This window comes from Pristiophorus japonicus, chromosome 17, assembly GCF_044704955.1.
Source record: "Pristiophorus japonicus isolate sPriJap1 chromosome 17, sPriJap1.hap1, whole genome shotgun sequence".
Taxonomy (NCBI): Eukaryota; Metazoa; Chordata; class Chondrichthyes; family Pristiophoridae; genus Pristiophorus; species Pristiophorus japonicus.
In genome coordinates this window covers 111,327,650-111,342,455 of record NC_091993.1, presented here as the reverse complement: position 1 = coordinate 111,342,455, position 14,806 = coordinate 111,327,650, and the positions used below count along the sequence as shown (strand labels likewise).

At 53.8% G+C, this 14,806-nt stretch overlaps 1 protein-coding gene across 1 annotated transcript in view; it reads left to right on the top strand.

Moving 5' to 3' along the window:
* LOC139228030 (acidic mammalian chitinase-like) overlaps window positions 1-14,806 on the top strand; it is an 83,370-nt gene that overhangs the window by 35,397 nt on the left and 33,167 nt on the right. The window contains exon 4 of the mRNA XM_070859177.1: window positions 6,076-6,218. Within this exon, the coding sequence (XP_070715278.1) occupies window positions 6,076-6,218 (143 nt within the window). The remainder of the gene's footprint in view (window positions 1-6,075; window positions 6,219-14,806) is intronic.

Sequence of the window (14,806 nt, the reverse complement as noted above, 5' to 3'; positions counted from 1 at the left end):
ACGTCGGCTGAATTTAGGCGCCGTGCCAGCATGTCTGGCGCCATCCAGTCCGCTCCTCCGCCATCGAGCAGGTCCCTGACCCTGGTCACCTCGCCAACCACAGCCCTCTCGTCCGACTGCCACCTAAAACCTCGGTCGTGGAGGTACGGATTCCTGAGCAGCGGCTCCTGCAGGACAGCCGCCACTCCAGCCGGTGGAGAGCTGCGCTTGGTGGAGACTTTGTTCCAGACCCAGGTAAGTTCCTTGTAAAAGACAGGCAGCCCCTGGACGGCGGTCCTGACGCCCCCCAAGCTCACAAACAGGAGCTGCGTGTCGTAGTTGAGGCTGTGCAGCTGGCGGAAGAAATACATCGCCAGCGCACACCACTTAGGAGGGGGCTCGACATAAAGGTATCTCTGCAGGGTCTGAAGACAGAAAGTCGCTAGCTGGGTGCTGACACACACCAACGACTGACCGCCCTCCCGAAGCGGGAGACTCAAGACCGCGGCAGAGACCCAGTGCTTCCTGTTGTTCCAGAAGAAGTCCACCAGCTTCTTCTGTATCTTGGCGACAAACGCAGGGGGAGGGGTCAAAGTGACCAGCCGGTACCACAGCATAGCGGCCACCAGCTGGTTTATGACTAGCGCTCGACCCCTGTAGAACAGCACCCTAGGCGAGCGGCGACCTTGGCCTCCAGCTCTTGCCAGTTTGCCGGCCAGGCTTCCTCGTCGGGGCTAAGGTAGATTCTCAGATAGAGGAGATGGGTCGTGCTCCAGGCAAAAGGTCTGAGCTCCTCCGGCAGGGAGTCCACCCGCCACTGACCCAACAGGAGTCTGGAACATTTCTCCCAGTTGATCCTGGCGGAGGATGCGGCCAAGTAAATCTCCTGGCACTCACGCATCTTCCGCAGGTCAGCGGGATCCTCTACTGTGAGGAGCATGTCATCGGCGTAAGGCGAGAGGACGACCTCCACGCCCGGCCCTTGCAGAGCCAGTCCCGTCAACCTCGTCTGCAGGAGGCACAGGAAAGGCTCCACGCAGATGGCATATAACTGGCCGGACATGGGGCATCCCTGGCGCACCCCTCTCCTAAAGCGAAGGGGCGCCATCAAGGACCCGTTAACCTTAATCAGACACTCCGCAGCGGCGTACAAAAGTCGGATCCGGGCAACGAAATGCGTCCCGAACCCGAAAGCGCGCAGAGTTCCGAACAGATAATCATCGGGGTGGATCATGTGGTCATGACATCACCCTGGCGAAGATTTTGTAATCCGTGCTGAGGAGGGAGACCGGGCGGCAGCTCTTAAGTAGGCGGAGATCGCCCTTCTTAGGCAGCAGGACAATGACTGCCCTGCGCCAAGAGAGGGGCATCTCCCCGGTCGCCAGACTTTTCCCCAGGACCCGCGCGTAGTCACCCCCCAGGACGTCCCAGAACGCCCTGTGGAACTCCACGGTCAGCTCGTCCAGCCCCGGGGCTTTTCCCCTCGAGAGCCGGTTGAGGGCGACGGTCAGCTCCGCCAGGCTTAGCGGAACTTCCAGATTTTTGGGGCCCCCCAGGCCAACCTTCGGCAGGTCCTCCCACAAAACTCTATGCGCTTCCTCGCTGGACGGCTCCGGAGAGAACAGAGCCCCGTAATATTCTCGGGCCCTGTTGTTGACGCCCTCCGGATCCGAGACGAGAGAGCCGTTGTCGGCCAGCAGCGTCAAGAGCTGCTTACGGACACCCTGTCTTTTTTCCAGCGAGTAGAAGGGGTAGCCGCGGTTCAGATCCCGCAGGAACCGGATCCGCGACCTCACGAACGCGCCTCGGGACCCGACGAATTGCAGGTCCTTCAGCGCAGCCTTCTTCGCTTCGTACACCGTCCGCAGGGCCGGGTCCTCGACGACTTGACCGAGACGGGATTCCAGGTCGAGCACCTCTTTTTCTAGGCGCCCGACTCTGGCCGCCCGCCTCTTGGTCGACCCCCTCGCGTACTCTTGACAGAAGACGCGGACGTGAGCCTTGCCCACGTCCCACCATAGCCTCAAGGAGGGGAAGCCCCCCTGCTTCCTTCTCCAGTCGGACCAGAATCGACGGAACGAGTCCTGGAACCGCTCGTCCTCCAGCAGCCGGTTGTTAAAGTGCCAATACGCGGACCCCGTCCTCGCGCGGAGCGAAGCGAGCTCCTCCCACACCAGGTGGTGGTCCGAACACGGCACCGGCCGCATGGAGGCTGCCGGGACGCAGGAAACGTACGCCCGAGACACGTAAAGGCGGTCGATTCTGGACCATCCTCTTCCAGGCCTCACCCAAGTAAAGGCGCTGGAGTCAGGATGGAGATTTCGCCAGACATCCACCAAGTCAAAGGACCCGACCAGGTCCCTCAACTTCTCGATCGACGTCATGCTCTGCGGGGCACCGGAGCCGTCCCTCGCCTCGAGGGTACAGTTAAAATCCCCCCCCGAGGACAATGCAGTCGGCGACGTCGACGGAGCCAAGAAGCGCGTTTGCTGCGGGCCGGGCTGAGGGGCGTACACGCTCACGAGATGGAGCGGCATGTCTCCCAGGCGAACCGTGACATGCAGCAAGCAGCCTGGCACGGGCTCCTCGACCCCCAAGATCTCCGGCTGAAAATGCGGGGCCAGCAAGATAGCCACCCCACTAGAAGTGGCGGTGAGGTGGCTCATGCGGACCTCTCCTTGCCATTCCAGGAGTCACATGGCTTCGTCTCCCGGAACGGTGTGGGTTTCTTGCTGGAAGCACACCGCATATTTCCCCTCCCGCAGGAGCGAAACATTGTTAAATCTACGGCGTGCCTCTCTGCCGCTGTTGATGTTGAGGCTGGCTGTGGTTATCTTCATGACAAAAGCACAGTGCAACCTCTACTTAACCTATTGTGGGGGGGGTGGGGGGGGGAGCGGTGGAGTCGTTTGTTGACCTCCACTCCCTCAGCAGCCCAGCGAGGAACACTTTGAGCTGGCGCAGCTCAAGGCTTTGCGCCTTTGATAAGGGCCCGCCCGCGGCCATGGTTTTAGCGGCGGCGTGGACGGATCTGATGAGGAGCGCCGGCTCGGACCATTTTTCCAGGGCCAGATGGGCTCGGTTGCAGCGACCCTGGCTCTGGACCATAAAGTCCCGGAGTTCCTTTATAGGAATGAGGGGGGACTCAGTGGTGGGCACGAGGAGATCCACCGCCTCACTGACGATGGACTCCAGATCTTCTCCCATGCCCTCCACCGAGTCCCCGTCCCCCTCCGGGAGGTCGCCGCCAGCAGCCGGTCCGTCGATCGCACGAGGTACGGCAAACAGCCCGGCCGCTCCATCCGGCCCTTGATCTGTCCCGATCCCACCCCCAGGATCGTCGGCAGAGGAGTCCCCACTGGGCTCTTTTAATTGTGGTGCTGGGTCAGGAAGCGGCATCAGAAGGGGTTCCCCCTCCGCCCCAGGCACCGGGGAACATGGAGAAACCTGGTCGAAAAACCGCTCCAGGTCCTCCAAGTCTCCCAGCTCCAAAGTTGGGGGCGAGGGTTGGTGTTCTGCCCCTCCCCGCCGCCACCCCCCGGCCCAGCGTGTGCAGGGTGATTAAAATGTTTTAAATGTTCTATTTCTGCCGGATCGAGCAAGTCCCGGGGGATGTTGATTGTTGGCTGGGCAGGCTCAGGTTCGGCCTTTTCGGCCCCGCCCGCCTCAGTCCCCGGGACGCTCGACCCGGCAGCGACGCATTCCTCCGCCGGCCCCACGCCCCACACGACAGGCAGATCTTCCTCGCCATCCCAGGGAGGCAGAGGCTGGGCAGCCTCGACTGTCTGACCCGCCCCGGGGACAGATTCCCCCCCCCGCCTACGGCGCGGTTTGTGGGCGCTGGTGGGGGACGCGGGACACGCAGCGGGCACCGACTCCTCCGTGGAGGGATGTTGCTCATCCTCTGCCTCATTGGAGCGGCGCTTCCTTTTTTGTCTGGCAGGGCGCGGAGGCAGGGAGACCTCCATGTCTGCCGAGGCATCCCATTCCGCTCCCCCTTTTGTTTTTCTTGCCCGTGTCCAAGCCCCTCGGCGGTATTGCTCGGGGACTCGGGCACGGGCTCAGGGCACCCCGTACTCGCCGGTGACAGGGTTGGGCTGAGCGCGGTGATGGGACTGTCCGGCGCACTGAGGGGACCTGCTTCGAGGTGCTTCACCTTCCTCCGTGCCTTCCTTCCGCCCAGATGCGCTCCCTCCCCCCTGCCGGAGGCCGTGAAGACAAAGGCCTCCGATGATGTCCGCGCACCTTCGCAGACGCTACTAGGGGGAAGGAGTGGCGGCGGCGCCAGCCTTGGCCGCCTTAGGTGGTTTGGCGGCCTTGGAGGCGGGGCAGTTCTTACGAATGTGCCCCACCTCCCTACAGGCATGGCAACGCATGCCGGCCGACGTCCAAAAGACACGGTAGGCAGTCCCCTCGTGCACCACGTTGAAGGTGCCCTCCGTCGTCTCCTCCCGTGCCAGCCGGACAAAAAGCTGGCGGCGGAAGGAGAACACATGATGCAGGCTGGTCTCCCTGAGGCCGAGCGGTATCGGGTTAATCCCTGACCTTACCTCCCCTAGTTGATGCAGGTGGGGGAGCAGGAGCTCAGCGGGAACAAAGGGAGGGACGTTTGAGAGAATGACCTTTTGCGCGGTGGCTTCGAGAGGGTCCACCGGCAGGAATGTCCCGCCCGCTGTGAGCCCCTTTTCAAGGGCCAGGGACACCGCCCGCTCTGACCCCAGGAAGAACACAGCCTTCCCGGACATCTTGGAGGCCGCGACAATGGCCGAGGGGCCGACTACCCCGGCCATCGCCCGCACGCACTCCTCGATGGTCATAGTGGGGTGAGTGTAGCTCTTGACCCCGTTTTTTTTTGGTAATGAGTCTGAACGGTGGCAGGGTAACAGGAGGTGCAGGAGGCGCCGTGGATGCAGACGCCGCCTGCGCGTACGTCCTCGCTGGCCCTGCCACCGACGTGGATGGGGTCGCCATCACGCGGTCCCTTTTAGGGCCACACTCACCCCAAAGTCACAGGCCTTAATGGTCTTAATTGGGCTTGTTATTTGTGAGCAGAGGGAGCTCTGAAAGAGGCACACCTCTCCCCTAGTTGACGATTGGGGAAGGGCCTTGCTCCCTCTGCTCAGTTGTCTTAATTTTTTTTTAAATTAAGGAGGAAAGGGGCTCTCAGAGAGAGAGGGGAGAGACAGAGAGAGAGAGTGACAGAGAGAGTGGGGGGTGGGAAAGAGGGAAGCTGTGAGGGCAGGTCTCCCCTCACAGTGCTGGGTGGGTGTTTTGCTGGGGTGCACTCCCCAGATGGCAAAAGAACACAGTCTTATTAGGTGGTCTTCGGGTGGGGGAGAAGATGTCTTCACCTGGGGCAGCTGGAGCCACCCAGGCACAGCACTCCCAATGATGTTAATTTGGGTTATTAACAAGTCTTCACCCAGGCAGCTCCAGCTAACCCAGGCCAGGCAATGGGGGAGGGGTGCTTCAGTGGTGTGTGGGGCCTAGTTGTGGGCAAGACCCCCACACGCACGCACCCCCCGCGATGTTCCGGCCCTCGATTTAATCTTCTTTCTCCCCCCACCGATACAACAATGTCCTTTTAGAGAGTCCACCAAATCAAACCCACCTGTAGAATGGTAATGAAGTCTCCCTCCTTCCACACTGGATGGCTGTAGAGGTTGTTCTTTTCCCCCTCTCTCCAACTCTCTGTAGAAGCAGCAAAGTTGTTTATTTTCTGCTCTCAGCCTCACCCTCTGGATGGATGAATGGTAGTAGGCCCCTTCCTCCTCTTCCTGGGGTATTTCTCAGGGTTTTCCAGGCCTCAGGCAGGAGCTAAAGCAGAGAGCTCCTTCGCTCACTGCAGCACAGCTCCTCAACACCTGTGAGCATACTTTCAGGTGTATACATTACACTGGATCTCTTCTCATTTTATATTCTTTTTGTGGTGAAAGAAAGAGAAATATTACAATAGAACAGGAGATGCCCTGAACTATCCCACATAGTTAATGTGATTACTAGCTGGTCTATTCATCAGTTTTCTGCCCCTCCATTGTTCCAGATAACTCTGATAGTAACACATCCTTATCTGATAATTACCGTAATCTCCTCTAGGCCGCCGCACGTTGCTCTGTCTAATGGCCATGGCCCGGAAATCTGCAAAGTCACAGCCTGCAGGTGGGGGCCATAAGAGGGCGCAACATGTGGCAGCCCGGCCCGGAATTCGGAGCGATCCCGGCCTGCAAGACCATCAGCAGGTGGGGGCCATTAGAGGGAGCAATGTGTGGCGACATTCCACTGCAGGGAGCAGCGCATACTGATGCAGGAGGGCGATGGCTGTGAAAAGGGCGACTGGGTTGGACGTCACCATAACCCAGGTCGGTGATTGGAGTGTGGGCAGGTACAGCAGGAGCGATGAGGTCAGGGCGAAGGAGCGGCAAGCGTTCGTAGAGGGACATGATCGGGGCCTAGGAGAGGCGTGAGTTCGGGGTCCAGAAGAGGCGAAGGCCCAGGGCCAGCATGGGACAGCCCACACTGCAATATGTGTGTACACTAGGTCCATGCAGCAGAGCCAGTCTCCAGTCGTCTTAGTTAATCCTTGCCACCGGACCAAGACCTAGCTCTGTCAAGCCCGTGTGGTAGCTGGTGTGCAACGAAAATCCACGCACAGGAATCTGCGACCCTTCAAGATGTAGTTCGGGATCTGGAATATTTGGTCTTTCATTGAAACACCTGTGAATTCATCCCTTTTTGGAGTGGAAGCAAGTCATCCTTGTTTCCAGGGACTGCTAATGATGATGATGATGATGAAGCTCCTCCAGCCCTACAAAATCCCGAGATGTCTGTACTCTTCTAATTCTGTCCTCCTGAGCATCCCTGATTATAATCGCTCAACCATTGGTGACCATGCCTTCTGTTGCCTAGGCCCTAAGCTCTGGAACTCCCTGAGTAAACCTCTGCCTCTCTTTCCTCCTTCAAGATACTCCTTAATACATACCTCTTTGACCAAGCTTTTGGTCACTTGCACTAATTTCTATTTATGCGGCTCGGTGTCAAATTTTCATTGCATAATACTCTTATGAAATGCCTTGGGATGTTTCACTATATTAAAGGCACTACATGAATACATGTTGTTGTTGCTGTAGTAATATTAGCCAGGAAACATCAGGTTAAGTTGACTAGCAGTTAAACCATCAAGATGGCCATTATGTCAGGATTTGGAGATTTGGTGAGAAGGAACGTCACTTCAAAATACATTCTGGGCATCATGTGATATTAAAGCAGAGGGCCAGTTAAGGATGCATGGAAGGTCTGTGGACATGTGACAGATTGGTAAAGAGGGTTACATAAAAATCAATAGCTGTCATTTTGTATTTAGAGCTCACAGGGCAGTCAGAAGTCTAACACTTCCAAAGCTTGGAAACGGAGCTAGGTGAATCAGAGTGGATCGCAAACAGAGTGAAAGAATTTGGTAATAGTGGAAATTCAGTGAAGAAGAGGAAGGCGGTTTCTTACGTCCAACGCAAAATGAGGAGCGGAGCCACAGAACCGGAAGACTGTATGGGAGGAGCAGCAGAATCGGAGGGTTTTAAATTCAAGAATCAGAGAGCCCAGAGGTGAGGGACTGCGAGCACCAAAGAGAGAGAGAGGTTAAAAACACCTGCAGTGACGTCAGTACAAGGGAAGGAGCTGATTAGGTTTTTAAAAAATTCATTCATGGGATGTGCACATTGCTGACAAGGCCGGCATTTATTGCCCATCCCTAATTGCCCTTGTGATGGTGGTGGTGAGCCGCCTTCTTGAACCACTGCAGTCCGTGTGGTGACAGTACTCCCACAGTGCTGTTAAGGAGGGAGTTCCAGGATTTTGACCCAGCGACGATGAGGGAACGGCGATATACTTCCAAGTCAGGATTGTGTGTGACTTGGAGGGGAACGTGGAGGTGGTGGTGTTCCCATGCACCTGCTGTCCTTGTCCATCTAAGTGGTAAGGTCGTGGGTTGGGAAGGTGCTGCCGAAGAAGCCTTGGCGAGTTGCTGCAGTGCATCTTGTAGATGGTACACACCGCAGCCACAGTACGTCGGTATGGAGGGAGTGAATGTTTAAGGTGGTGGATGGAATGTCAATCAAGCGGGCTGCTTTGTCCTGGATGGTGTCGAGCTTTTTTGAGTGTTATTGGAGCCGCACTCATCCAGGCAAGTGGAGAGTATTCCATCACACTCCTGACTTGTCCTTGTAGATGATGAAAAGGCTTTGGGGAGTCAGGAGGTGAGACACTCGCCACAGAATACCCAACTTCGGACCTGCTCTTGTTGCTACAGTATTTGTGTGTTTGGTTCAGTTATGTTTCTGGTCAATGGTGACCCCCAGGTTGTTGATGGTGGGGGATTCGACAATGGTAATGCCATTCAATGTCAAGGGACAGTGGTTAGACGCTCGCTTATTGGAGAGGTGGACTGTCAGATTCATCAGGCAATTCTTGTCCCCTCCTGATAGCCAAGTTGTGCAGCATGGAGCACACCACCACGAATTGAGCTACCTGCTCACGGTGGTATTGGAGCTCGCCTCCTGAGTGGTCCAGGCATCTAAAGCACTGCTTCAGCACTCAAATGGTTTTCTCCACGATATTGCGAGTTGCTCTGTTGCTCTCATTGTATTGCCTCTCGGCTTTGGTGTGGGTGTCACACAGGAGGGTCATCAGCCAGGTATCCTTTGTCATCAAGCATCCAGCATTGACCTTGTGGCTGATTGTTAAACAAGTCAGATACAGTGCTTTCACGCAAGATGTGAGCATCATGGATGCTACACGGAAATTGAGCATTCACTGCCAGTATAATTTGCTGGTGGAATCCCTTGCGGTTCCTGAAAACCTCTGCATCCTGAAAAAGTGCCCGCATCGCGATGTGCATACAGTCTATTGCTCCCTGCACCTTGGGGAACTTTGCAATTCTGGAGAATCCTAGAGCCCTCTCATTCTGTGCCTCCCTGGTCATAAGGAAGCTGATCGTCCCTCTTTTGTCTGTACAGGGCTTCAGTGACCTGTCTAACGCAGCGATGTGTGGCATGCTGAGAAAGTCCACAAATGCCTCCAGCTGTGGCCTGAAAAGAACCCAAGACATAGAACGACAGTGCCGCGGTACTTTCACCTCAACAGACAGTGCAGTACTGATGGTGCTGGCAGAGATCAGATCTGCTCTTATCAGCTGGCATACCTCAGTGATAACCTCTTCGTGGAAGCGCAGTCTCTGAAGGCAGGTGGTGTCGGGCAAGTCGAGGTAAGAATGCTTCTCCTTGTACTTGCGGGGAATGTAATGTCTGGTCCTCCTCATCAGTCTGTCACATTTTAGATTGGGCACATAATGCAGTGGAGCGTACCTTCGGCAATCTCGAGTCTGCTGCATGTAAATGGTCACCAAGAGAGGGTGAGAAAGGACAGGCCTCATTGCAGTAGCTCTCTGTTTTCCACCGATTGGTCACAAACAAGGAATGTCCCGACGAAGACACCTATTCAATTCCAATCGGTCACTGTATGGTCAAGATGTTTGTAGAGATGTTCACATCAACTCCGACCTGCAGAGTACATCCGAACTCTGCTGAGGTTGAAGCACAGCAGCATTTTCAAGGACGCGACATGTGATCTAGAACATGGCATCCATAATGCTGTGATTAGTTCTACTTTTTCTGGGCGTTTTTTTGGGCGAGCGATACTGTGGGCGATATTTGTGCAAGGTGGTGAAATTCACGCTGGGCGATCTCATGGCCGCTAGTTTTGGTAAATATGCTCTTCACGACAAAACAAGGTGGGTGGGCAGTATTATTGAATCTCGGCGTCAAATCATGCGGAAATTAACGCTGGGCGATATTATGGCCGTTGATTTCGCCCATTCTGCTGATTCGTCGGGACATTCCTTGTTTGTGACCAATCGGTGGAAAACAGAGAGCTACTGCAATGAGGCCTGTCCTTTCTCACCCTCTCTTGGTGACCATTTACATGCAGCAGACTCGAGATTGCCGAAGGTACGCTCCACTGCATTATGTGCCCAATCTAAAATGTGACAGACTGATGAGGAGGACCAGACATTACATTCCCCGCAAGTACAAGGAGAAGCATTCTTACCTCGACTTGCCCGACACCACCTGCCTTCAGAGACTGCGCTTCCACGAAGAGGTTATCACTGAGGTATGCCAGCTGATAAGAGCAGATCTGATCTCTGCCAGCACCATCAGTACTGCACTGTCTGTTGAGGTGAAAGTACCGCGGCACTGTCGTTCTATGTCTTGGGTTCTTTTCAGGCCACAGCTGGAGGCATTTGTGGACTTTCTCAGCATGCCACACATCGCTGCGTTAGACAGGTCACTGAAGCCCTGTACAGACAAAAGAGGGACGATCAGCTTCCTTATGACCAGGGAGGCACAGAATGAGAGGGCTCTAGGATTCTCCAGAATTGCAAAGTTCCCCAAGGTGCAGGGAGCAATAGACTGTATGCACATCGCGATGCGGGCACTTTTTCAGGATGCAGAGGTTTTCAGGAACCGCAAGGGATTCCACCAGCAAATTATACTGGCAGTGAATGCTCAATTTCCGTGTAGCATCCATGATGCTCACATCTTGCGTGAAAGCACTGTATCTGACTTGTTTAACAATCAGCCACAAGGTCAATGCTGGATGCTTGATGACAAAGGATACCTGGCTGATGACCCTCCTGTGTGACACCCACACCAAAGCCGAGAGGCAATACAATGAGAGCAACAGAGCAACTCGCAATATCGTGGAGAAAACTATTTGAGTGCTGAAGCAGTGCTTTAGATGCCTGGACCACTCAGGAGGCGAGCTCCAATACCACCGTGAGCAGGTAGCTCAATTCGTGGTGGTGTGCTTCATGCTGCACAACTTGGCTATCAGGAGGGGACAAGAATTGCCTGATGAATCTGACAGTCCACCTCACCAGAGAGAGCAAGAGGAGGACAAGGAGGCGCACGCTGACATCGGCCCAAACAATCAGGCTGACGCTGAAGCCATGCCCCCGCCCCCCTGTAGATCACATGAAAGGGCCCTTGGAGGCATGATAGCTGCAAGAGCCTTACATCAGGAGCTCATCAATGAGCGCTTTGCCTGAAAGAACGTTGGTGTTATTTACAAGGCTGGCACACTGCTGGGTGTGCAGGTGATACATCAATGGTGGGCATCACCTTGGTGACAGTTAAAGTTTAAGTTGATTGAAGTTAAGTGTAATTATGCTCTTTGATGTTAAAGAATCACCAGTGTGTAACGGTGCAGCTATGAGCCACTGCGCTACAAGGTTTTTTAAAATAAAAAACATTTACAGCGAACAGTAGTCTGAAATCATCAGTATTTCTGTGCAAACTAACCCTCTTCCTCGCCCCCCCCCCGCTTCCCCTCCTGACTCTAAGCCGCCTGACCGTGGAGCTCCTCAGGCAATGCTTCATTGGGTGGGGATGGGGGTGGTGCGGTGTGATGGCCAAAATGCTGCTTTGAACAATACGGGAGAGGACGGTCCCAAGGTGGGAACGAGCTCCGAGCTAGAAGCGAGATGTTGCTGCTGGTTCTCATATGTGGTTGGCAATGGAGGTGCGGCATCTATTGGTGCAGTGCTGCACGCCGGGACAACTGGGAGCCCTCTACCACCAGTGTTCCTGGCTACCAGCTCCAGGGCCTCCTCCATCCCTTCCATGTTATATCTTATTTGTTGGGCAAAAACTTGGTGCCAACTATGTTCTTGGTGCTTAGTAGGCTTTTTGCTACTGGTGAATCTCCCTCGTGCCTCCCACCACAGCCACACATGCTTTCAGTGCCTGAGCTCCCTCTCTCTCTGACTCCTCTTCTGCGCCGGTCATGATGACCTTTGACCTCCTGAATCACAGGAATTGAGTGTTGCCATGCCATTGCTAAGGACGGCCACACTTTACGGCTGAAAAATTTAACGCTTCCGCCCATTTCATATCGCTCGCGGTAACACCCATTTTCAAAAATTGAGACTTGGTGCTTTGAGAATGGGCGAGAAGCTGGCGATCTGAAAACCCATTTTTAGCACCCACGCCGGAAATAACGTCCATTTTTGGGTGATCTGCACAAAAGTGGAGCTTCTCGTCCAATATCTTCTTGTTATCCAGTCCCCCAGAGTCGAGGATGACTTGTTTCCACAATAAAATGAGTTGAAAGGTGACTAATGAGTCCTATGCAAGATCTATAGATTCTGTCACAGGTGGTGCAGGTGATGGCTGTAGGGATGGGTGGGTGGGGTGCTTGGTTTGTCATACGGTCTTTCCGCTGTTTGTACTTGTCTTCCGTGTGCTTCTGATGAAGAAACTCAAAGTGTTCGGCACATTCACGAAAGCTTCAACTCCACTTTGAGCAGTCTTGGGCTAGGGATTCCCAAGAGTTGGTGGAGATGTTACATTTTTTCAACCAGCTTTTAAGGGCATACTTGAAGCATTTTCTCTGCCCTCCTGGGACTCGCTTGCCATGACAGAGCTTGGAGTAGTGCTTGTCTCGGGAGTGTTTATCAAGCATGCGGACAATGTGGTCCATCCATCAGAGCTGATTGAGCGTGATCAATGCCTCGATGCGGGGGATGTTGGCCTGAGAGTGAACACTGACATTCGTACACCTATCCTGCCAATGGATTTTCAGGATTATGCGAATGCAGCGTTGGTGGTAATTGGCCAGTGCTTTGAGATGCTTACTGTACGTTGTCCATATCTCTGAAGCATACAGGAGGGCGGGTATCACCATAAGCTTGGCGCCGGATTTGGGATCTTGGGGCTAGAACCTCCACTTTTCCGGTGTGGGCATTAAAAAGGGTTTACAGACCGCCGGCTTCTCCCCCATTCTCAAAGCACCAAGTCTCCATTTTTGAAAATGGGTATTACCACGAGCAATATAAAATGGGCGGTAGCGTTAAATGTTTTTGACCTTCTGCCGTAAAGTGTGGCCGTCCTTAGCAACGGCATGGCAACTCTCGATTCCCGCGATTGAGGAAGTCAAGGGTCATCATGACATGTGTAGAAGAGGAGACAGAGGGAGAGGAAACTCAGAGGGACTGAAGGCGTGTCTGGGTGTGGTGTGGCTGCTTTGGGAGGAAGGAGGGAGACTTTAGAGCTTCTCAGCAAGTAGGCAAACAAAAAGTAGCTGTTAGCAGCCACATATTTGCCCGAATTTGGTCTATAATGGAGAGAGAGGAGGAGGAATCACAGCACGCTGTGGAGATTGATGCTGGAGAGAGCAGTGAGGTGGGAGAAAAGCATATTGAAAGGCGCAAAAGAATGAGGAGGTTCTCGGATGAGGCAAATGCTTCCCTCCTGCTGGGGTGATTTGACACAGGGAAGGTGTGGGAAGCCTACCCCAAAGGCATACCAGAGGATATGGACCGAGATAGCTGAGGTGGTCTCGTCAGCGACCAACGGGGTATGTGAGGGCAACCAATGCCGCAAACGATGAAACAATCTTATGGGATCCGCAAGAGTAAGTATTACATTGATTTACATGTACTTATGTATTTATATCATTTGATTTGTAACAGTCATGACTATCATTGGTTGTGAGATCTTATACTTTTACCGGGAATGTTTTACTCAAAGCCTGCGGTCACGGTGTACGTCTTTAGGTAAAGAATGATCATTTTCATAATAATCATGATTACATCTGTCGGTTATGTGTTTTATCACTCTCTGTGACAGTACCTAGCAATGATATCACACAATGATCTCATGCTATGTCATCCTGTCACCTTTTACAGAAGAAGCTATCGACGATGAGGTCCGTGCAGAGGCGAACGGGTGGGGGGCCACCAGTCCCCAGCGACTGTAGACATTGGTGACCAGCTCATCGAAGCATTGCAGGGCATATCCCGACAGCTGGCCACCATGACCGAGTACATTCCGCAGATGGCGGAGGCTATGGATGCGATAGCCAGGAACAGGCCTCCCGGTGGTCCCCGAGCACAGCAATCCACCCCTAAGTTCCGCACCACCACTGCAAATGACAGATGAGAGTAAGGACCAAGATTCTGCTTCTGCATCAGAGAATGTTGCCCCCTCATCACCCTCCGCTCCCGTACAACCACTGCATCTGCTTTCATCCGCCCCAATAAGGCACCGCCTGAGGAGCTCCTCGGCCAGACACCATGGAGCAAGGAGAGGAAGTGGTAGAGGTGGGGAGAAGAAGGGGAAGGGGGAAGGAAAGTGAGATGCATGTCTGCAGGTGATGGCTGTGTTATATCTCCATCTGGGTGTATTCAATTTGTTGTAATGTTTGGGGGCTGCTTTGCCTTTGTATTCTGTGTTGCTGGACATGTTGAACATTTGATTGATGTCAATGGTGGAAAAAATGGGGTGTGGGTGGGGGTTGGGTGTAATTGCCTGTGATGCTTATGATTTCAGACCAATGTTGGTGTAAAATGTTTGATACTGAACATAAACTTGTTGCCCATAGCTGCACCGTTACACACTGGTGATTCCTTAACATGAAAGGGTGAAATACAACTTAACATCAATTAACGTAAACTTTAACTGACACCAAGATGATGGGCACCATTGATGTCTGAGTGTGTCAGCATTGTCACTCACATCAACGCTCTTTCAGGCAAATCGTTCAGATATCAGCTCCTCACGTAAGAGTGCGATTTTAAAAATGCCAGCCACACCGCTGGCGTTCGTTCAGAACAGTTCCACTTTTTCTGAGCGGTTTTTGGGCGAGCGATATTGTGAGCGATATGTGTGCGAGGTGGTGAAAGTGACGATGGGCGATCGCCTGGGCGTTAGTTTCGCCAGATGTGCTCTTTACGACAAAAAAAAGTGGGCGGATAGTATTATTGAATCTCGGCGTT